Raw genomic sequence first — 24,344 nt, 5'->3', positions numbered from 1 at the left:
ATGATAGGTTAGAGTTAGATAGACCTATACCATTCATCCTATGATAGGTTAGAGTTAGATAGACCTATACCATTCATCCTATGATAGGTTAGAGTTAGATAGACCTATACCATTCATCCTATGATAGGTTAGAGTTAGATAGACCTATACCATTCATCATATGATAGGTTAGAGTTAGATAGACCTATACCATTCATCCTATGATAGGTTAGAGTTAGATAGACCTATACCATTCATCCTATGATAGGTTAGAGTTAGATAGACCTATACCATTCATCCTATGATAGGTTAGAGTTAGATGGACCTATACCATTCATCCTATGATAGGTTAGAGTTAGATAGACCTATACCATTCATCCTATGATAGGTTAGAGTTAGATAGACCTATACCATTCATCCTATGATAGGTTAGAGTTAGATAGACCTATACCATTCATCCTATGATAGGTTAGAGTTAGATGGACCTATACCATTCATCCTATGATAGGTTAGAGTTAGATAGACCTATACCATTCATCCTATGATAGGTTAGAGTTAGATGGACCTATACCATTCATCCTATGATAGGTTAGAGTTAGATAGACCTATACCATTCATCCTATGATAGGTTAGAGTTAGATAGACCTATACCATTCATCCTATGATAGGTTAGAGTTAGATGGACCTATTCCATTCATCCTATGATAGGTTAGAGTTAGATAGACCTATGCCATTCATCCTATGATAGGTTAGAGTTAGATAGACCTATACCATTCATCCTATGATAGGTTAGAGTTAGATAGACCTACACCATTCATCCTATGATAGGTTAGAGTCATATAGCCCTCTATATGTCCAGAGTATGTACTGCATCGTTTATATCAGTGTGATATCAGTAGGCCTAGCCCTCTATATGTCCAGAGTATGTACTGCATCGTTTATATCAGTGTGATATCAGTAGCCCTCTATATGTCCAGAGTATGTACTGCATCGTTTATATCAGTGTAATATCAGTAGGCCTAGCCCTCTATATGTCCAGAGTATGTACTGCATCGTTTATATCAGTGTGATATCAGTAGCCCTCTATATGTCCAGAGTATGTACTGCATCGTTTATATCAGTGTGATATCAGTAGGCCTAGCCCTCTATATGTCCAGAGTATGTACTGCATCGTTTATATCAGTGTGATATCAGTAGGCCTAGCCCTCTATATGTCCAGAGTATGTACTGCATCGTTTATATCAGTGTGATATCAGTAGCCCTCTATATGTCCAGAGTATGTACTGCATCGTTTATATCAGTGTAATATCAGTAGGCCTAGCCCTCTATATGTCCAGAGTATGTACTGCATCGTTTATATCAGTGTGATATCAGTAGCCCTCTATATGTCCAGAGTATGTACTGCATCGTTTATATCAGTGTGATATCAGTAGGCCTAGCCCTCTATATGTCCAGAGTATGTACTGCATCGTTTATATCAGTGTGATATCAGTAGGCCTAGCCCTCTATATGTCCAGAGTATGTACTGCATCGTTTATATCAGTGTGATATCAGTAGCCCTCTATATGTCCAGAGTATGTACTGCATCGTTTATATCAGTGTGATATCAGTAGGCCTAGCCCTCTATATGTCCAGAGTATGTACTGCATCGTTTATATCAGTGTGATATCAGTAGGCTAGCCCTCTATATGTCCAGAGTATGTACTGCATCGTTTATATCAGTGTGATATCAGTAGGCCTAGCCCTCTATATGTCCAGAGTATGTACTGCATCGTTTATATCAGTGTGATATCAGTAGGCCTCTATATGTCCGGAGTATGTACTGCATCGTTTATATCAGTAGGCCTAGCCCTCTATATGTCCAGAGTATGTACTGCATCGTTTATATCAGTAGGCCTAGCCCTCTATATGTCCAGAGTATGTACTGCATCGTTTATATCAGTAGGCCTAGCCCTCTATATGTCCAGAGTATGTACTGCATCGTTTATATCAGTAGACCTAGCCCTCTATATGTCCAGAGTATGTACTGCATCGTTTATATCAGTAGGCCTAGCCCTCTATATGTCCAGAGTATGTACTGCATCGTTTATATCAGTAGGCCTAGCCCTCTATATGTCCAGACTATGTACTGCATCGTTTGTATCAGTAGGCCTAGCCCTCTATATGTCCAGAGTATGTACTGCATCGTTTATATCAGTAGGCCTAGCCCTCTATATGTCCAGAGTATGTACTGCATCGTTTATATCAGTAGGCCTAGCCCTCTATATGTCCAGAGTATGTACTGCATCGTTTATATCAGTAGGCCTAGCCCTCTATATGTCCAGAGTATGTACTGCATCGTTTATATCAGATGCGGCAGGGTAGCCTAGTGGTTAGAGTGTAGAGGTGGCAGGGTAGCCTAGTGGTTAGAGTGTAGAGGCGGTAGGGTAGCCTAGTGGTTAGAGTGTAGAGGCGGCAGGGTAGCCTAGTGGTTAGAGTGTAGAGGTGGCAGGGTAGCCTAGTGGTTAGCGTGTAGAGGAGGCAGCGTAGCCTAGTGGTTAGAGTGTAGAGGTGGCAGGGTAGCCTAGTGGTTAGAGTGTAGAGGCGGCAGCGTAGCCTAGTGGTTAGAGTGTAGAGGAGGTAGGGTAGCCTAGTGGTTAGAGTGTAGAGGCGGCAGGGTAGCCTAGTGGTTAGAGTGTAGAGGTGGCAGGGTAGCCTAGTGGTTAGAGTGTAGAGGTGGTAGGGTAGACTAGTGGTTAGAGTGTAGAGGTGGTAGGGTAGACTAGTGGTTAGAGTGTAGAGGTGGCAGGGTAGCCTAGTGGTTAGAGTGTAGAGGTGGTAGGGTAGCCTAGTGGTTAGAGTGTAGAGGTGGCAGGGTAGCCTAGTGGTTAGAGTGTAGAGGTGGTAGGGTAGACTAGTGGTTAGAGTGTAGAGGTGGTAGGGTAGACTAGTGGTTAGAGTGTAGAGGTGGTAGGGTAGACTAGTGGTTAGAGTGTAGAGGTGGTAGGGTAGACTAGTGGTTAGAGTGTAGAGGAGGTAGGGTAGACTAGTGGTTAGAGTGTAGAGGAGGTAGGGTAGCCTAGTGGTTAGAGTGTAGAGGTGGTAGGGTAGACTAGTGGTTAGAGTGTAGAGGAGGTAGGGTAGACTAGTGGTTAGAGTGTAGAGGTGGTAGGGTAGACTAGTGGTTAGAGTGTAGAGGTGGTAGGGTAGACTAGTGGTTAGAGTGTAGAGGAGGTAGGGTAGACTAGTGGTTAGAGTGAAGAGGTGGTAGGGTAGACTAGTGGTTAGAGTGTAGAGGTGGTAGGGTAGACTAGTGGTTAGAGTGTAGAGGAGGTAGGGTAGACTAGTGGTTAGAGTGAAGAGGTGGTAGGGTAGACTAGTGGTTAGAGTGTAGAGGTGGTAGGGTAGACTAGTGGTTAGAGTGTAGAGGTGGTAGGGTAGACTAGTGGTTAGAGTGTAGAGGTGGTAGGGTAGACTAGTGGTTAGAGGTGGTTGTTATTATTATTATTATATTATTATATTATTATTATTATAATATTATGAACATTTGTCTGTTATTCATTCAAAAATGTTGTGTTTCTGTAGTACTCAGAGGCTGACACACCGGTACGACCTAATATGGACACCGATATAGACGAAACGTGCGCCTGGGCCATACGTGCGCCTGGGCCATACGTGCGCCTGGGCCATACGTGCGCCTGGGCCATACGTGCACCTGGGCCATACGTGCGCCTGGGCCATACGTGCGCCGGGGCCATACGTGCGCCGGGGCAATACGTGCGCCGGGGCCATACGTGCGCCTGGGCCATACGTGCGCTGGGGCCATACGTGCGCCTGGGCCATACGTGCGCCGGGGCCATACGTGCGCCTGGGCCATACGTGCGCCTGGGCCATATGTGCGCCTGGGCCATACGTGCGCCGGGGACATATGTGCACCAGGGCCATATGTGCACCAGGGCCATATGTGCGCCGGGGCCATACGTGCGCCTGGGCCATATGTGCGCCGGGGCCATACGTGCACCAGGGCCATATGTGCGCTGGGGCCATATGTGCACCAGGGCCATATGTGCGCCGGGGCCATACGTGCGCCAGGGCCATATGTGCGCTGGGGTGGCTCTATACCTTTTCAGGTACTTACAAAGATACATACATCTACAGGTAATTGCCAAAATAAAGGAAACACCAACACAAAGTGTTTTAATTAGGGCGTATATGGTTTCAATTGTTTTTATGCTCCTCGAACCCCTTCAGTAGCCAATGCTTTCAGTAAGACTTTTGTATTCCTCATTTACTCAAATGTTTCCATTATTCTGGCAGTCACCAGTAGCTCTGTACCAAATGTGGTGCTTTTATCACAAACTGTACTATTGAGTTGAATTTCTTCTTAGTCTGAAGAAGAAGAAGAAACAATGACTAAAAAAGCGTAGCTGCACCACTAGAAAACAAAAGAGAGACTGTTTTCCATTCCTCCATATTAACACAGAAATCATCAGGTAAATTGTGTTTGTCATTAACTAGGTGCTTGACAAAGTTCTACAATTTTACGATGAAAAAAAAATGGGTTCGAAATTTGGAAAACATTTTTACTCATTTGGGGTCAAAATTGACACCTGTTGGCACTTTTTTGGGTTAAACTCAGGGAATTATTAAATTAATTAAATTGATTAAATAGCTCTTGTTATTAAATGTAATTGTTGTTGTTTCATTGGAATATTTTTTTTATATTGATGACTGAATAAACATTGATTTCATTAGATTTAATAAAACATGTTATTATTTCACTGCTTGTCCTATGTGTTCTTCCACTTCCAGGTCATGCCAATCAGTTTTGCAACCTTTCAGAGAGGTTGGTGTTAAGGGGGTGTGGAGGGCGTGGCTTGATATAAAGAGGGTGTGTCTTGGATGCCCAGAGGGTGTGTCTTGAGAGGAAGACGAGGTCAGGCTATTCGGTTTGACAAATGCTCCAGAAACCTTTTAGAGGTTTCTATTTGAGCGTGTGGCTAAGAAGCTTGGGGTGTGTCTTTTGAACGTGAAGTGGGTGTGGTTTAGATACTAAGGGGTGTGTTTTGGAGGGAAACGGGTGCTGTATGGATGCTGAAAGGGTGTGGCTTTAGAGGAAGACAGAGATGCTGAACAGAACAACAGCAGTTTCCATGGTTTCATACAAACACCTAGCCTATTGTTAAAGTTGACTAAAAGTAGCTCAGTAAAGCTTTCAATCACATTCTCAAAAGAGTTACACAATGAAGTCAAGTTAATTATACCACAGAACAATATAATATTTGATAAAAAAATATATTTATTACAGGTATATTCACCAAATACATTAGTAGCTGAATCTAAAATAGAAAATCCATTTGCTCTGGAGGCCACCACCTAGCGGGCTCCGGGATCCGAACCAGCAACCCTTCGGTTACTGGCCCAACGCTCTTCACCTGATCTGGATCCTGGTGTTGATCTCCAGAGCTCTGTTTCAGCTCCTCATTCCTGCTGTCTTCTGGTTGGGAAAAATACACGGTGTGACAGGACTAGTCTGCTACTCATATCAGTTTGTGTTTTAACTCATCAACCAGTACACTGTCATCTCTGTCACCATCTAAACCACACCCTCTTACCATCTAAACCACACCCTCTTCACCATCTAAACCACACCCTCTTACCATCTAAACCACACCCTCTTACCATCTAAATCACACCCTCTTACCATCTAAACCACACCCTCCTAGCCTCTGCAACACACCCTTTGTGTGTGTGTGTGTGTGTGTGTGTTTGCCTGCCTACGTGTGTGTGTGTGTGTGTGTGTGTGTGTGTGTGTGTGTGTGTGTGTGTGTGTGTGTGTGTGTGTGTGTGTGTGTGTGTGTGTGTGTGTGCATGCATGCACCAGGCAACCAGATAGCAACTTAAACACGTTGTCTTGAGTGGGACATCGTCCAGCACCAATCTCCACCTATTCTGTATGTGGTCTGAACAGACATGGGTTCAAATCCTATTTGAAATAATTTCAAATAGTTAAATTGGTGCTTGATTGAGCATGCCTGGCTAAACGGACCAATAGAACAGTCTCAAACCGCAACCATCTGGCACTCCAGGCAGGCCAGAGCAAACGCTCAAGGTATTTGAAAGATTTCAAATAGTATCTGAACCCAGGTGTGGTGTGAGCTTCCTACACGAGTGACTAAACGAGCATCAAGAGGTTCAACAAAGGTGTTAAATGATGACGGCCTCCTACACATAGAGATGGGTAGAGGGCGCTTGTTGACACAAAGCAGGTTGTAGAATGGGCAGTATCATTGAAGAAGTCCACGGAAACCTTGATGACAGAAGCTAGGGGAGGGCCCTCTTTCTAACTCTATGCTCCTACGCTGGAGTGGAAATACCCCTCTGCTGTGCTACTCTCAGACAGTCTCCACCAGACCCTAGGATGAGTAGGCTGTTTATCGCTCTGATCACACTGTTAAGTGAGTAAACTTTTACATTAGTGGTCTATATTGATCAATTTGAGATGATAACATATGGTTCTCCATTATTTCAAGGTAAAAATTAGATGTATTAGTTATCTATTCTGTGTATGACATAGCAGAGCATGTGTATTGTAAATGCAGTTAACCCACTGTTCCTAGGCCGTCAGGGGCCTGTTTTTTAGTCTTTAACAGTGTTGTAGCTTCATAGCGTTGATCGTTACACTGTTCCTCTGCTACCTGTAGGTGCTGTTTCCTCCAGTCAGTTCATCCTAACACTGTTCCTCTGCTACCTGTAGGTGCTGTTTCCTCCAGTCAGTTCATCCTAACACTGTTCCTCTGCTCCCTGTAGGTGCTGTTTCCTCCAGTCAGTTCATCCTAACACTGTTCCTCTGCTACCTGTAGGTGCTGTTTCCTCCAGTCAGTTCATCCTAACACTGTTCCTCTGCTACCTGTAGGTGCTGTTTCCTCCAGTCAGTTCATCCTAACACTGTTCCTCTGCTACCTGTAGGTGCTGTTTCCTCCAGTCAGTTCATCCTAACACTGTTCCTCTGCTACCTGTAGGTGCTGTTTCCTCCAGTCAGTTCATCCTAACACTGTTCCTCTGCTACCTGTAGGTGCTGTTCCCTCCAGTCAGTTCATCCTAACACTGTTCCTCTGCTACCTGTAGGTGCTGTTTCCTCCAGTCAGGATGGGATCTCTGCAGCAGAGGTGGAGCTGAGAGTCAGACCAGGAGACAACGTCGTTCTTCACTGTGACATCAGACACAACGTAGAAACAGTCTGGATCAGAAACTGTTCTGGTGGGAGTGAAACATGTGAGGTGTCTGTCTTCAAGTCTCTACAGAGCCCTGTCCCACGCTTCACCTTCCTATGGAGGCGGTCTCTGAGATACTATGACTTGCTGATTGAGACCATCACTGAGTCTGACCTGGGCCTGTACTCCTGCAGCACCATGGGGAGAGAAGAGGAGAAGAGATCCGACGAGGTTGTGTATTACCTGGAGGTCTACCTCTATGGAAACATCACCACTAGGATTTCCTTTGGTGAGAACAGACTCCTTCTTATTTACATGTTTCTGTTGAAACGATTGGTTTCATTTGGAGAAAATAAAATTATATAAAAAGTGTATAAATGTCTTTTAAAAAATAAAAATTTAAAAAAAATTGATGGAGGAACATTTGTTTAACCTTTGTATCATCATACGATTTTTTTAATGTCAACAATATCAGTGTAAACACAATATTGCCATTTCACTTGGTGTCATGTGTAAAGGGACACACTGATTGGTTGGTCTGAAAAGAACATAGAAAGTTGCCCAGTGATGATGTACCTCACCATTAAACAGAGAACAACCAGGACACCCCTGAATGTGGTCTGAGCTGGGTCCTGGTACTGACCTCCAAATCTCTGTTCCTGCTCCTCATTCCTGCTGCCTTCTGGGTCGGAAAAATACACAGTGAGTCACAAGGAAATTAGGGGGGGGGGGGTTCCATTTCTACTGATATCAGTTAGTTTTGTTACGTATCAAGGTGTTTGTCAGCAGTTGATGTTATCCTTCAGTAACACAAACCCCGAAACAAATCAGGGGGAGAAAAAAAGTGGTTCATTCAAAGAGAACGAATCATAGATGTTATGCTGGGAAGTAGATGGTCGGTGTTCCTTCTTCCCTGTCCTCAGTGATTCTCTCCTCGGTGATTCTCTCCTCGGTGATTCTCTCCTCGGTGATTCTCTCCTCAGTGATTCCTCCACAGAACAAAGGGACAGGGTGTCTAGCCTGTGGTTGACCAATTAGAAATCCTTGCAGTAAAATTGGGCCAATGGCCAAAAAACAAGTATCCTGTTACAGGCTCAATGTATAGACGATTTGGACCAATGAAAGCTCGACGTGTAGCTATGAGTTCTGGACTGAAATTCCTACACAGATGTTGACCTGAAAAACAACTTATTTCCATTGATCATTAATGCCCTATTGACCTCTAGTCCTCTGTGTTGTGTTTTATCTGAAAATATTGTTACAGTCCCTTACTGAATGACATGTCTGTTCTTCCCTACTGATTACGACGACTATCTGTTGATGTGTGTACTAGTTTTAATGTTTGTTTTTGTTATATTAGGAGCCAGGAGGAATGCCTGAAAATAACCAGAGACCAGTCAGTCTCCATGACACCACTGCAGTTGTTACGTCCCCTGAGAGATATACAGTGGGGCAAAAAAGTATTTAGTCAGCCACCAATTGTGCAAGTTCTCCCACTTAAAAAGATGAGAGAGGCCTGTAATTTTCATCATAGGTACACTTCAACTATGACAGACAAAATGAGAAGAAAAAATCCAGAAAATCACATTGTTGGATTTTTAATGAATTTATTTGCAAATTATGGTGGAAAATAAGTATTTGGTCAATAACAAAAGTTTATCTCAATACTTTGTTATATACCCTTTGTTGGCAATGACAGAGGTCAAACATTTTCTGTAAGTCTTCACAAGGTTTTCACACACTGTTGCTGGTATTTTGGCCCATTCCTCTATGCAGATCTCCTCTAGAGCAGTGATGTTTTGGGGCTGTTGCTGGGCAACACGGACTTTCAACTCCCTCCAAAGATTTTCTATGGGGTTGAGATCTGGAAACTGGCTAGGCCACTCCAGGACCTTGAAATGCTTCTTACGGAGCCACTCCTTCATTGCCCGGGCGGTGTGTTTGGGATCATTGTCATGCTGAAAGACCCAGCCACGTTTCATCTTCAATGCCCTTGCTGATGGAAGGAGGTGTTCACTCAAAATCAGTGCTGTTTTTCTAGAAAATCGTTTTGTTAATGGAGCCTTTAGGCTTTATGTCTTTTTGATTCAAGTTGTGTGTCACCCACTAGGTGTTTTAGAACAATTAAATATATTCCCTTTTATCTGTAGCTATGTTTTAGCATTTTATTTGAGAATATAACTAAGCACTAAGCAATAAATACTTACAAAACAATGAAACATTTGAAATGTTGTTAAAATTATTTTTTAAATTCATCATTATCTTACATAGTTTCCTTTCAATTAAGTATTTTAGAGCTTTAGTCCTTAACTGGGACCTTTAAGACTTTCTTTAGATATAGTTGACTCTATCCTAGACACCCAAGACATTCTTTAGATATAGTTGACTCTATCCTCGACACCCAAGACTGTCTTTAGATATAGTTGACTCTATCCTCGACACCCAAGACATTCTTTAGATATAGTTGACTCTATCCTCGACACCCAAGACATTCTTTAGATATAGTTGACTCTCTCCTCGACACCCAAGACATTCTTTAGATATAGTTGACTCTATCCTCGACACCCAAGACATTCTTTAGATATAGTTGACTCTATCCTAGACACCCAAGACATTCTTTAGATATAGTTGACTCTATCCTCGACACCCAAGACATTCTTTAGATATAGTTGACTCTATCCTCGACACCCAAGACATTCTTTAGATATAGTTGACTCTATCCTCGACACCCAAGACTTTCTTTAGATATAGTTGACTCTATCCTCGACACCCAAGACTTTCTTTAGTTATAGTTGACTCTATCCTCGACACCCAAGACATTCTTTAGATATAGTTGACTCTATCCTCGACACCCAAGACATTCTTTAGATATAGTTGACTCTATCCTCGACACCCAAGACATTCTTTAGATATAGTTGACTCTATCCTCGACACCCAAGACTTTCTTTAGTTATAGTTGACTCTATCCTCGACACCCAAGACATTCTTTAGATATAGTTGACTCTATCCTCGACACCCAAGACATTCTTTAGATATAGTTGACTCTATCCTCGACACCCAAGACATTCTTTAGATATAGTTGACTCTATCCTCGACACCCAAGACTGTAAAACAGTCAATAAAATACATTTGATTTAATTAACAAACAAGTAAAAGATGTCATGACATTTTTTTTAACGTAAAGGTTTTGAGAAACTATCCCCCCAAAGGCAAACTTCAAACCCAGTAAACGAATCACCTTGAAAAGAAAAACTGAACTTCCACAAAGATAAAGAACAGAACAATTCTCAAAAACAAGCTAATTAAAATTAGATACATTTTGTTTAAAAAAAGCTCAGTTACAAAAGAAACCAAAAGCAACAGGTCTTGTGGTTATAGAATGTTGGGACACTAACCGAAAGGTTGCTAGATCAAATCCCTGAGCTGACAAGGTAAACAACCTGTCGTTCTGCCCCTGAACAATGCAGTTCACCCACTGTTCCTAGGCCGTCATTGTAAATAATAATTTGTTCTTAACTGACTTGCCTAGTGAAAAAAATAAATAAACACGCTTTTCAACTAACTTGATTCTGGGAATCTTCTTACCAGGATTCAAGGAAAACCTGGGAAACCTAAATGTTGCATCTGTACACATACTAGAAATCTCCCCCCAAGCAAAGCTCTGTGACTGCACTGAGAAAAATGTCTAGGAACCATTGAGAAGCACTGTGACTGCACTGAGAAAAAAAAGGTCTAGGAACCATTGAACAGCACTGTGACTGCACTGAGAAAAAAAAGGTCTAGGAACCATTGAACAGCACTCCCCCCAATCCAAATAAACGACAGTTGCTTCTATCGTACAGGAGAAGAGCTCCGAAGAAATGCTCCCTAGTCAAGAAATAAATATCTCAGCTCTAAAACACCCAACGCTGAACATAGGAGGCGATCAAACATTGTCTGGGATCACACTGCTTCCATACGAAGCTATAACGGGACACCCATCATTGGTCTGCTTATTAAGACTTCCCTGCAGAGACAACATTTGGGCACCATAGGTTATCTTACACACTTCATCCTCTCTGTCCCTCTGAGGACATCCAGCCAGAGGGGTGTACTATGAAAGCAGGATCAATGAGTTAGCCAGCTAACTTGCTTTAACGTTATGAAAATAGCTTTAAGCTTGAAATGGGCATTGTTTAATTGACTAAACAACCAAAGACACACATATTTAAGTTTAGCTTTTCTTAAATGAACCAAAAAACCAATAGTTATTTCTGGTTATTTATCAAAGTTAGATGGTTTACTATGGTTAATTAAAAGATAGCTGGTTAATTGATTCTGCTTTGTAGTACCAAAATAGTACCGAAACTATAGCAACGACTGTGTTCCTGTTTTCAGAGTATTCCGTGTTGTATGTTAATCCGTTTTAGAGACTGCTATGTCAACTCAAGAGTTTGGTACCTGCCCATTGACTAGCCATTGCCAAAATAACATGTTGTCCGGGAATCTGCGCTTTATCGGCCAGAACACTATTTTTCTGGGTTTCAAAAATCAGTCTTTGTTGGCTTTGAAAAAAAATGTGCAATCCTATTGCTCATGTTTTTTTCTTTCAAACATGTAATCTCAGCCAAACAGTCCGTGTCATTTTTTTTGTTGAAAAATCTAATCTATAAGACTAATGTTTATGTTTCCTCTCAGCTTTTCCTGGCTGAGGTCTTATCCAGAGTTTCATAACCTCAAGAAAATTCCTGGTTAAAGAATTTGCATTAAAACGTGTTTAAATTCCAGTTAACGGTCAGAGATTGTTCAGGCCCCCTTGTGGCAGTTCTGGGGTATGATCTTTCCTCTTCTTAAAAAGGCTCTTGAGTTTGGACGACTTCGTGCTTTTGTCTTTGTCCTTTTGGTGCCTCTCGCCTCTCATCTCCGGGGGCAACGTGTTTAGGGACCGGCAGCTCCTCGGGGGCGGAACAGGAGGATTCCCTTCTCGCTCTCTTCCTTCCGTGATCCTTTGGGGCAGGTCAGGGGTCGTTGCTGGGGTGATACAGGACTTCTCCAGAATACCGTCATACACAAGTTCGGTCAGGTCAGGGGTATAAGGGTCAGGGGTCTGGGTTTGTTTCCATGGTGTGGACAAGGTGAGATCAGGTTGTCCGAACTGACCCCAATCCAAAACCTGGGGATCGTGACCCAACTGGGACGACCCCGCATACTCCTCCCTGGATATCCTCCGTTTGAGGATTTCTGGGGTACTGTCGACCCTGTCCGGGTAGATCTTCCCAGTGGGAGTGTCTATGGATCTGTCAATCTTATCGCTGTTTGTTCGTCTGCTAGTGTGAGAGCACATCTCATGGTGTTCGTCTATCGATATCTTCCTCGTGGCGGCAGATGGTGGTTCCACTGAGAACTCCATCTTCTTCCTCAGCATCTTGTGAGAAGAGTTGCAGTCCAGATGAAGGGTCAGTTTGTCTCTGGCCATCGCCATCCTCCTCTGAGCGCTGTCGGCTAAGAAGTCCTCCTCCTCTCGGGATATCCTTCTCGTTGGGGTTCCAACGGCCGCCACCATTTCTTCTCTGGGTCTTCCTCTCATGGAGTTGTTGAATGAGGCTTCTCCCCTGCTCTCTCTCATCATCTGCCTGGAGCCGGTGTCCAAAGACACACCGATCATGTCTGTAGATAGAAGAGATCTCTTCTTTGAGACGTGAGTCTCCAACGGAACCTCGTGACACTCATCTCTGAATGACTTCCTTGAGACGTTGTCCATCGAATGACCCAATACCTTTTTGGCTGCTGCGTTGGCGGGGGGGTCCATGGAAGTCTCACTTTTGACTCTTTGCATTTTCCTTGGAGCAGTGTTGTCCACAGAAGAAGAGTCCGACTCGTCTTTAGATGATGTCTTCAATGTGGCTTCATCCAAGGAAGCTTCCAGTTCTTCTCTAGATATCTTACAAATGGGGGATTCCGTTCCGGAAGGTTCTGATGACCTTCTGCTGACAGGAGGGGTCCTGTCAGAATAAATTACCTGAGAATCTCTGTAGAGAGAAGGAGAGAGAGGGGGAGAGAGAGGGGGGAGAGGGAGAAGGAGAGACAGGAAAATATATAGAGAGACAAAGATTCCATAAAGGTTCACAAAGTTTCAATCATACATTGAAAATACTGTAAGTGTCACCATGAGTCACCTTGTAATCTGTGGACACAGAGAAGCATTGTAGAAAATTGGAATCCGAATTGGAACTTCAGTTTATTTCCTAAATTGACTGAATTGAAATTGTGCGACTCACCCCCTCCACTGGGCGTTGATGAAGATCTGCTCCTCTTCCTCGAAGCAGGGGAGCGTGGTGTGGATAGGAATCAGGATATCAGGGTCAGAGTAGGAGGATGAGGAAGAGGAAGAGGAGGCGTGTCCAGAACGCCGTTGACGACACACAGTGGAGGTAGAGCCACGAGAGCGAGGAGAGCGCTTCATTGGTGGAACTAGGGTTGCAAAGGGAAGGGAACATTCCCCATAACTTTTTTTGTAAATCTCCGAAAAATGTGGGACAAATTCTGGGGACAATATTGGGGAATTAATGGAAAACCTCGCAAAAATAAAACTAAACCTGATTCAACTAAGCAGCTAATCACTTAAACCTTGAATCAGGTATGGCAGTGGTTCTCCAACCTCTCCTCAGGACTCCCAGCTGTTCCCAACCTCTCCTCAGGACAACTAGCTGTTCCCAACTTCTCCTCAGGACCCCCAGCCGTTCCCAAACCTCTCCTCAGGACCCCCAGACATTCCCAACCTCTCCTCAGGTATCCCAGCTGTTCCAAACCTCTCCTCAGAAACCCCAGCTGTTCCAAAACTCTCCTCAGGACCCCCAGCCATTCCAAACCTCTCCTCAGGACTCCCAGCTGTTCCCAACCTCTCCTCAGGACTCCCATACATTCCCAACCTCTCCTCAGGAATCCCAGCTGTTCCAAACCTCTCCTCAGGAATCCCAGCTGTTCCAATCCTCTCCTCAGAAACCCCAGCCGTTCCAAACCTCTCCTCAGGACCCCCAGCCGTTACCAACCTCTCCTCAGGACCCCCAGCCGTTCCCAATCTCTCCTCAGGAACCCCAACTGTTTCCAACCTTTCCTCGGGAACCCCAGCTGTTCCCAACCTCTCCTTAGGACTCCCAGCTGTTCCCAACCTCTCCTTACGACTCCCAGCTGTTCCCAACCTCTCCTCAGGACCCACAGCCGTTCCAAACCTCTCCTTACGACCCCCAGCTGTTCCATGCGTTTGATCTATTCCAGAGCACCTGATTCAACATGTGAACTAATCGTCAAGCCCTTGACTAGGTATGGGCATGAGATTGATTACCACGGTGATCCCATAAACATACACTCACCGTGCTGTAAATCTGTTTGCATAAACATGTCTCCTTAATAATGACCATATTATATTCTCATTATATTGACCAACTGAGCGACTGATTGCTATAACCTACCTAAGATGGATGCTGAGGGGTCTTCCATCAGATCCTCCAGAGAGCCTTGTATTGTTTCATGACAGGAAGGGAAAGTGGGTACAGACACCCGGGGCATCGCCACCCAGTTAGAGTCTGAATACAGCGTGGCTGTCAGGCTGGCCAGGCCAGAGTTCCTGAGGAGAGGGAAACCACACAGACGCTCTATCTGTTGCCAGCGGTGGAGACGCTCCCGTAGGCAGGCCGTGACTTCTGATAGGGCGTTCCTGTGAGGGATGTCAAAAGCACAGTTTACGTCAGCTAGTTAACGTCTGGTAGGGCGTTCCTGTGAGGGATGTCAAAAACCCAGTGTACGTCAGCTAGTTAACGTCTGGTAGGGCATTCCTGTGATCCAACACACAGGTGCAGACTGTTATAATATAGTAACATGTCAGCTATGTCAACACAACAGACATTAGTTTAGTATGTTACCGTGACACAATGAAGTCAAATCTGTTACAAAAACCACGTCAACTCCGTCACAAAAAAACGCGTAAACTCCGTCACAAAAAAACACGTCAACTCCGTCACAAAAAAAACACGTCAACTCCGTCACAAAAACACGAGAACACCAACTGCAACTCACAGTTGTGGACCGTACAGATGAATGAACAACAGCACAACATGGGAAAATTGAGCTTCTGATGTAATCAAATCAGAAAATAGCCTCCATGTAAGTAAGAGAGTAAACAAGGTTTCTAGTTGAGGTTAGTTACAATGTAAGTAAGAGAGTAAACAAGGTTTCTAGTTGAGGTTAGTTACAATGTAAGTAAGAGAGTAAACAAGGTTTCTAGTTGAGGTTAGTTACAATGTAAGTAAGAGAGTAAACATGGTTTCTAGGTGAGGTTAGTTACAATGTAAGTAAGAGAGTAAACATGGTTTCTAGTTGAGGTTAGTTACAATGTAAGTGAGAGAGTAAACAAGGTTTCTAGTTGAGGTTAGTTACAATGTAAGTAAGAGAGTAAACATGGTTTCTAGGTGAGGTTAGTTACAATGTAAGTAAGAGAGTAAACATGGTTTCTAGTTGAGGTTAGTTACAATGTAAGTAAGAGAGTAAACAAGGTTTTGAGTTGAGGTTAGTTACAAGTCCAGTGTCTTGGCTTCACATCAGTTCAAAAGACTGAAGAGTGACTGAAGAGACCGCCTGGGAGCTGTGTGGGAGAGCCAGTCAGATCAGCTCAATCAGATCACACAACTTGAATTCTGCCAATGAGAGGACTACATTAAAACATATTCTACATGCATTGTTAGGATTGGATGAAAAGTAGATTCATGTCACATTAAAATGTCCATTAGTCTAACGTGGAATTTTCGTCTCGTCACATTTTGGTTGCTGACGAGTATTTTTTTGTCATAGTTATTGTTGACTAAATTAACACTGTCTGTGTGTGTGTGTGTGTGTGTGTATATGTGTATGTGTATGTGTGTGTGTGTGTGTGTGTGTGTATATGTGTGTGTGTGTGTGTGTGTGTGTGTGTGTGTGTGTGTGTGTGTGTGTGTGTGTGTGTGTGTGTGTGTGTGTGTGTGTGTGTGTGTGTGTGTGTGTGTGTGTGTGTGTGTGAGATCTTGTTCTTCTATCCTCGTGGGGACCTGCTCTTTTAAGCTTAGGGGTTAAGGTTGGGAAAAATATGATTTTGAATGGAAATCCATTTTTAGGCCCCCACCGAGGATAGAAAAATGTGTGTGTGTGTCTCTCTGTCTCTCTCACTTGGCCTCCAGGATCTTGGTGTCAACATCATCCAGTGAGGAGCTGTGAGCCACGTGGAATGTCCCCATGAGGGAACTCCTCTTCTTCTTGATCTTTTCTGCCTGGACAGGATATACACAGACCAATGGGTTAATATGAGGTCACATCCTCCTGGTCATGTCCATACCAGGGGTTAATATGTAGGATAGATGACTTGGTTAATGCATTATCCTGGTCATGTCCACACCAGGGGTTAATATGGAGGATAGATGACTTGGTTAATGCATTATCCTGGTCATGTCCACACCAGGGGTTAATATGGAGGACAGATTACTAGTTTATAAATTATCCTGGTCATGTCCACACCAGGGGTTAATATGGAGGATAGATGCCTTGTTTAATGCATTATCCTGGTCATGTCCACACCAGGGGTTAATATGGAGGATAGATGACTTGTTTAATGCATTATCCTGGTCATGTCCACACCGGGGGTTAATATGGAGGATAGATGACTTGTTTAATGCATTATCCTGGTCATGTCCACACCAGGGGTTAATATGGAGGATAGGTTACTTGTTTAATGCATTATCCTGGTCATGTCCACACCAGGGGTTAATATGGAGGACAGATTACTAGTTTATAAATTATCCTGGTCATGTCCACACCAGGGGTTAATATGGAGGATAGATGCCTTGTTTAATGCATTATCCTGGTCATGTCCACACCAGGGGTTAATATGGAGGATAGATTACTTGTTTAATGCATTATCCTGGTCATGTCCACACCAGGGGTTAATATGGAGGATAGATGACTTGTTTAATGCATTATCCTGGTCATGTCCACACCAGGGGTTAATATGGAGGATAGATTACTTGTTTAATGCATTATCCTGGTCAAGTCCACACCGGCGGTTAATTACAGCCCCTATGTTCTTTCTTCCTACGTGAAGTCACCAACCAACCAATCAGTTGATGAATCAATAAACGGATTGATTGGTTTACATCTCTCTCCTACCTCCTCCTCAGCAGTGGCCAGCTGTAGCTCAGCACTGTGCTTCTTGACGTTGTAGTATTGGACCAATCAACCAACTAATCCACCAACCAACTAATCCACCAACCAACTAATCCACCAACCAACTAATCCACCAACCAATCAAGTAATCCACCAACCAACCAACTAATCCACCAACCAACCAACTAATCCACCAACCAACCAACTAATCCACCAACCAACCAACTAATCCAACAACCAACCAACTAATCCACCAACCAACCAACTAATCCACCAACCAACCAATCAACCAATCAACTAATCCACCAACCAACCAACTAATCCACCAACCAACCAACCAACCAACCAACTAATCCACCAACCAACTAATCCAACCAACCAACTAATCCACCAACCAACCAACCAATCAACCAACCAACTAATCCACCAACCAACCAACCAACTAATCCACCAACCAACCAACTAATGCACCAACCAACCAACCAACCAACTAATCCACCAACCAACTAATCCACCAACCAACTAATCCAACAACCAACCAACTAATCCACCAACCAACCAATCCACCAACCAACCAATCAACCAATCAACTAATCCACCAACCAACCAACCAACTAATCCACCAACCAACCAACCAACTAATCCACCAACCAACTAATCCAACCAACCAACTAATCCACCAACCAACCAACTAATCCACCAACCAATCAACCAACCAACCAACTAATCCACCAACCATCTAACCAACTAATCCACCAATCAACCAACCAACCAACCAATCAACTAATCCACCAACCAACCAATCAACCAACCAACCAACCAATCAACTAATCCACCAACCATCTAACCAACTAATCCACCAACCAACCAACTAATCCACCAACCAACCAACTAATCAACCAACTAATCCACCAACCAACCAATCAACTAATCCACCAACCAACTAATCCACCAACCAACTAATCCACCAACCAACCAACCAACTAATCCACCAACCAACTAATCCACCAACCAACCAACCAATCAACCAACCAACTAATCCACCAACCAACCAACCAACTAATCCACCAACCAACCAACTAATGCACCAACCAACCAACCAACCAACCAACTAATCCACCAACCAACTAATCCACCAACCAACCAACCCACCAACCAACCAACCAACTAATCCACCAACCAATCAACCAACCAACCAATCAACTAATCCACCAAACAATCAACCCACCAACCAACCAATCAACTAATCCACCAACCAACCAATCAACTAATCCACCAACCAACCAATCAACTAATCCACCAACCAACTAATCCACCAACCAACTAATCAACTAATCCACCAAACAATCAACCCACTAATCCACCAACCAACCAATCAACTAATCCACCAACCAACCAACTAATCCAACAACAAATCAACCACCCACTCATCTAATCCACCAACCAACCAACCAACCAACCAACTAATCAGTAGTCTCCTACCTCTTCCTTGGCGGTGTTGAGCTGCAGCTCAGCGCTGTGCTTCTTGATGTTGTAGTACTGCACCTCCACCTCGTGGGTCAGCTGTAGCCAGAGCTGTAGGGCCTCCGGGACAGACCAGTACGCCATCATGTCCTTCTCTGCCTTCTTCAATGCTCCCCGAACCTAGATACACACACACACACACACAGGCACGCACACACACACACACACAGGCACACACACACACAGGCACGCACACACACACACACACACACACACACAGGCACACACACACACAGACACACAGGCACACAGAAACATGCACACACACACACACACACACACACAGGTACACACACACACACAGGCACGCACACACACACACACACACACACACACACACACACACACACACACACACAGGTACACACACACACACACACGCACACACACACACACACACACACAGGTACACACACACACACACACACAGGTACACACACACACACACACACAGGTACACACACACACAGGCACGCACACACACACAGGCACGCACACAGACACACACACAGGTACACGCACACATGGGTACACACAGGTACACACACACACACACACACACACACACACACACACACACACACACACACACACACACACACACACACAGGAGAAGGAATAGGTTAGAGGTTTTGATTGATGGATGGACTGTTTTTACCACCAGCCTTGAGCCAATACTGATATTGTTTCCTACATTGATTTAGAGTTAGCTAAGGTAGGGTTAGGTAGGGTTAGGTAGGGTTAGGTAGGGTTAGGGTCCTACACTGAGTTAGAGTTAGCTAAGGTAGGGTTAGGTAGGGTTAGGTAGGGTTAGGGTCCTACACTGAGTTAGAGTTAGTTAAGGTAGGGTTAGGTAGGGTTAGGTAGGGTTAGGGTCCTACACTGAGTTAGAGTTAGCTAAGGTAGGGTTAGGTAGGGTTAGGTAGGATTAGGGTCCTACACTGAGTTAGAGTTAGTTAAGGTAGGGTTAGGTAGGGTTAGGTAGGGTTAGGTAGGGTTAGGGTCCTACACTGAGTTAGAGTTAGCTAAGGTAGGGTTAGGTAGGGTTAGGGTCCTACACTGAGTTAGAGTTAGTTAAGGTAGGGTTAGGTAGGGTTAGGTAGGGTTAGGGTCCTACACTGAGTTAGAGTTAGCTAAGGTAGGGTTAGGTAGGGTTAGGTAGGGTTAGGGTCCTACACTGAGTTAGCTAAGGTAGGGTTAGGTAGGGTTAGGTAAGGTAAGGTAGGGTTAGGTAGGGTTAGGTTAGGTTAGTGTCCTACACTGAGTTAGAGTTAGCTAAGGTAGGGTTAGGTAGGGTTAGGGTCCTACACTGAGTTAGCTACAGTAGGGTTAGGTAGGGTTAGGGTCCTACACTGAGTTAGAGTTAGCTAAGGTAGGGTTAGGTAGGGTTAGGTAGGGTTAGGGTCCTACACTGAGTTAGCTAAGGTAGGGTTAGGTAGGGTTAGGTAAGGTAAGGTAGGGTTAGGTAGGGTTAGGTTAGGTTAGTGTCCTACACTGAGTTAGAGTTAGCTAAGGTAGGGTTAGGTAGGGTTAGGGTCCTACACTGAGTTAGCTACAGTAGGGTTAGGTAGGGTTAGGGTCCTACACTGAGTTAGAGTTAGCTAAGGTAGGGTTAGGTAGGGTTAGGTAGGGTTAGGGTCCTACACTGAGTTAGCTAAGGTAGGGTTAGGTAGGGTTAGGTAAGGTAAGGTAGGGTTAGGTAGGGTTAGGTTAGGTTAGTGTCCTACAATGAGTTAGAGTTAGCTAAGGTAGGGTTAGGTAGGGTTAGGGTCCTACACTGAGTTAGCTACAGTAGGGTTAGGTAGGGTTAGGTAGGGTTAGGGTCCTACACTGAGTTAGAGTTAGCTAAGTTAGGGTTAGGTAGGGTTAGGTAGGGTTAGGGTCCTACACTGAGTTAGAGTTAGCTAAGGTAGGGTTAGGTTGGGTAAGGTAGGGTTAGGTGGGGTTAGGTAGGGTAAGGTAGGGTTAGGGTCCTACACTGAGTTAGAGTTAGCTAAGGTAGGGTTAGGTAGGGTTAGGTTAGGTGGGTTATGTTAGGTTAGGTAGTGTTAGGTAGTGTTAGGTTAGACAGTGTTAGGTTAGGTAGTGTTAGGTAGGGTTAGGTTAGGTAGGGTTAGGTTAGGTAGGGTTAGGTAGTGTTTGGTAGGGTTAGGTTAGGTAGGGTTAGGCAGTGTTAGGTTAGGTAGTGTTCGGTAGGGTTAGGTTAGGTAGGGTTAGGTAGTGTTAGGTTAGGTAGTGTTAGGTTAGGTAGGGTTAGGTAGGGTAGGGTTAGGTTAGGTAGGTACGTTTAGGTAGGGTAAGTTTAGGTAGGGTAAGTTTAGGTAGGGTAAGGTTAGGTAGGGTTAGGTAGGGTAAGGTTAGGTTGGGTTAGGTAGGGTTAGGTAGGGTAAGGTTAGGTAGGGTACGGTTAGGTAGGGTTGGGTTAGGTAGGGTACGGTTAGGTAGGGTAAGGTTAGGTAGGGTAAGGTTAGGTTGGGTTAGGTAGAGTTGGGTAGGGTAAGGTTAGGTAGGGTAAGGTTAGGTAGGGTTAGGTTAGGTAGGGTAAGGTTAGGTAGGGTAATGTTAGGTTGGGTTAGGTAGGGTTAGGTAGGGTAAGGTTAGGTTAGGTTAGGTAGGGTAAGGTTAGGTTGGGTTAGGTAGAGTTAGGTAGGGTAAGGTTAGGTAGGGTAAGGTTAGGTAGGGTTGGGTTAGGTAGGTTACGGTTAGGTTAGGTAGGGTCAGGTCAGGTTAGGTTAGGTTAGGTAGGTAAGGTAAGGTAAGGTAAGGTAAGGTAAGGTAAGGTAAGGTAAGGTAAGGTAAGGTAGGGTAAGGTTAGGTAGGGTTATGTTAGGTTAGGTAAGGTAAGGTTAGGTTGGGTAAGGTTAGGTTAGGTAAGGTAAGGTAAGGTTAGGTTGGGTAAGGTTAGGTTGGGTTAGGTAGGGTAAGGTTAGGTAGGGTAAGGTTAGGTAGGGTTGGGTTAGGTTAGGTAGGTAGGTAAGGTAAGGTAAGGTAAGGTTAGGTAGGGTAAGGCTAGGTTAGGTAGAGTTATGTTAGGTAGGGTAAGGTTAGGTAGGGTAAGGTGAGGTAAGGTAAGATAGGGTAAGGTTAGGTAGGGTAAGGTTAGGTAGGGTATGATAGGGTAAGGTTAGGTAAAGTAAGATAGGCTAAGGTTAGGTAAAGTAAGATAGGGTAAGGTTAGGCAGGGTAAGATAGGGTAAGGTTAGGTAAAGTAAGATAGGGTAAGGTTAGGTAAAGTAAGATAGGGTAAGGTTAGGCAGGGTAAGATAGGGTAAGGTTAGGCAGGGTAAGGTAAGGTTAGGTTCTCTACCTGCTCCAGCTCCTCCTCTGCGTATCTCAGTCTGCTCAGTTGACTGACGGCTCCAGCTCTGAGCCGATGGAGTCTGTGCGCCTCCTCCTGGGCTCCCATGATCTCATCCCTCATCTTCTCCTCCAGGTTCTGTTTCTCCTCTGTCACGTTACGCTTCTCCTCCTGGGCCTGTTCCAGCCTGGTATCATAGCAACAAACACATACTGGGCCTGTTCCAGCCTGGTATCATAGCAACAAACACATACTGGGCCTGTTCCAGCCTGGTATCATAGCAACAAACATATACTGGGCCTGTTCCAGCCTGGTATCATAGCAACAAACACATACTGGGCCTGTTCCAGCCTGGTATCATAGCATCAAACACATACTGGGCCTGTTCCAGCCTGGTATCATAGCAACAAACACATCCTGGGCCTGTTCCAGCCTGGTATCATAGCAACAAACACATACTGGGCCTGTTCCAGCCTGGTATCATAGCAACAAACACATACTGGGCCTGTTCCAGCCTGGTATCAGGACGGGGATACGCGTTAGCAACAAACACACACACAGGTTAGCAGCAAACACACATACAGGTTAGCAACAAACACACATACAGGTTAGCAGCAAACACACATACAGGTTAGCAACAAACACACACACAGGTTAGCAGCAAACACACACACAGGTTAGCAGCAAACACACACACAGGTTAGCAACAAACACACACACAGGTTAGAAACAACCACACATACAGGTTAGCAACAAACACACACACAGGTTAGCAGCAAACACACACACAGGTTAGCAGCAAACACACACACAGGTTAGCAACAAACACACACACAGGTTAGAAACAACCACACATACAGGTTAGCAACAAACACACACACACCCCCCCCCCTCAATACACACACAGTCATAGAGACTCACTGTTCCTGTAGTTCTCTGAGGCTGAGCTCAGCATTCTGCAGACTCTCCAGGTCCTTCATCATCTTGGAGATGTGGACTTTGGAAGCTTTGTTCTGGACCTGGGAGAACCAGCAGCCTCCTACACCCATCATCACAGAAACTATCAGCAACAAGTCCTTCATGTAGTTATGGGGTGGGCCTGAAGGAGGAGAGGAGAGGAGGAGGAGGAGGAGGAGGTGGAGAGAGAAGGAGGAGAGGAAGGAGCAGGAGAGAGGAGGAGGAGAGGAAGGAGCAGGAGAGAGAAGGAGGAGGAGAGAGGAGAAAGGAGGAGGAGAGGAAGGAGCAGGAGAGAGAAGGAGGAGAGGAAGGAGCAGGAGAGAGGAGGAGGAGAGGAAGGAGCAGGAGAGAGAAGGAGGAGAGGAAGGAGCAGGAGAGAGAAGGAGGAGAGGAAGGAGTAGAAGAGAGGAGGAGGAGAGAGAAGGAGGAGAGGAAGGAGCAGAAGAGAGGAGGAGAGGAAGGAGCAGGAGAGAGGAGGAGGAGAGGAAGGAGCAGAAGAGAGGAGGAGAGGAAGGAGTAGAAGAGAGGAGGAGGAGAGGAAGGAGCAGAAGAGAGGAGGAGAGGAAGGAGCAGGAGAGAGGAGGAGGAGGAGAGGAAGGAGCAGAAGAGAGGAGGAGAGGAAGGAGTAGAAGAGAGGAGGAGGAGAGAGAAGGAGGAGAGGAAGGAGCAGAAGAGAGGAGGAGAGGAAGGAGCAGGAGAGAGGAGGAGGAGAGGAAGAAGCAGAAGAGAGGAGGAGAGGAAGGAGTAGAAGAGAGGAGGAGGAGAGGAAGGAGCAGAAGAGAGGAGGAGGAGAGAGGAAGAGGAGAGAAAAGAGCAGGAGAGGGGAGTAGGAGAGAGAAGGAAGAGAGGAAGGAGCAGGAGGAGAGGAAGGAGGAGAGAGAAGCGGAAGGAGGAGGATGAGGATAATGATGATGACAGTCATGATGAAAGTGGAGGAGGAAGAGGAGGAGGAGAAAGATGAACTCATTTGTTTAGCGCTTTTCAATATAATCAGTGGACATGAGCAAATGCACAAAGTGTGTGTGTGTGTGTGTGTGTGTGTGTGTGTGTGTGTGTGTGTGCGGTGTGTGTGTGTGTGTGTGTGTGTGTGTGTGTGTGTGTGTGTGTGTGTGTGTGTGTGTGTGTGTGTGTGTGTGTGTGTGCGTGCGTGCGGTGTGTGTACTGTCTACACACGTATTGGAGCACCAAACAGCACCGCGTCCAGAGCCTTGATGTTGAGTTTCTGTTTG

At 44.8% G+C, this 24,344-nt stretch overlaps 1 protein-coding gene across 1 annotated transcript in view; it reads right to left on the bottom strand.

Moving 5' to 3' along the window:
- Positions 1-10,973: 10,973 nt before the first annotated feature.
- LOC109886727 (stromal interaction molecule 2-like) overlaps positions 10,974-24,344 on the bottom strand; it is a 23,246-nt gene continuing 9,875 nt past the window's right edge. The window contains exons 5-12 of the mRNA XM_031821477.1: positions 24,289-24,344; positions 23,080-23,257; positions 22,168-22,345; positions 18,819-18,980; positions 16,347-16,447; positions 14,621-14,865; positions 13,430-13,622; positions 10,974-13,180 (exon numbers count right to left, since the gene is read on the bottom strand). The exon at positions 24,289-24,344 is cut by the window's right edge and continues 60 nt beyond it. Of these exons, the coding sequence (XP_031677337.1) occupies positions 11,947-13,180; positions 13,430-13,622; positions 14,621-14,865; positions 16,347-16,447; positions 18,819-18,980; positions 22,168-22,345; positions 23,080-23,257; positions 24,289-24,344 (2,347 nt within the window). The 3' untranslated portion in view covers positions 10,974-11,946. The remainder of the gene's footprint in view (positions 13,181-13,429; positions 13,623-14,620; positions 14,866-16,346; positions 16,448-18,818; positions 18,981-22,167; positions 22,346-23,079; positions 23,258-24,288) is intronic.

This window comes from Oncorhynchus kisutch, unplaced genomic scaffold (assembly GCF_002021735.2).
Source record: "Oncorhynchus kisutch isolate 150728-3 unplaced genomic scaffold, Okis_V2 scaffold3979, whole genome shotgun sequence".
NCBI lineage: Eukaryota > Metazoa > Chordata > Actinopteri > Salmoniformes > Salmonidae > Oncorhynchus > Oncorhynchus kisutch.
The sequence above is the reverse complement of the archived record's forward strand: the minus strand, read 5'-3'. Positions and strand labels throughout refer to the sequence as shown.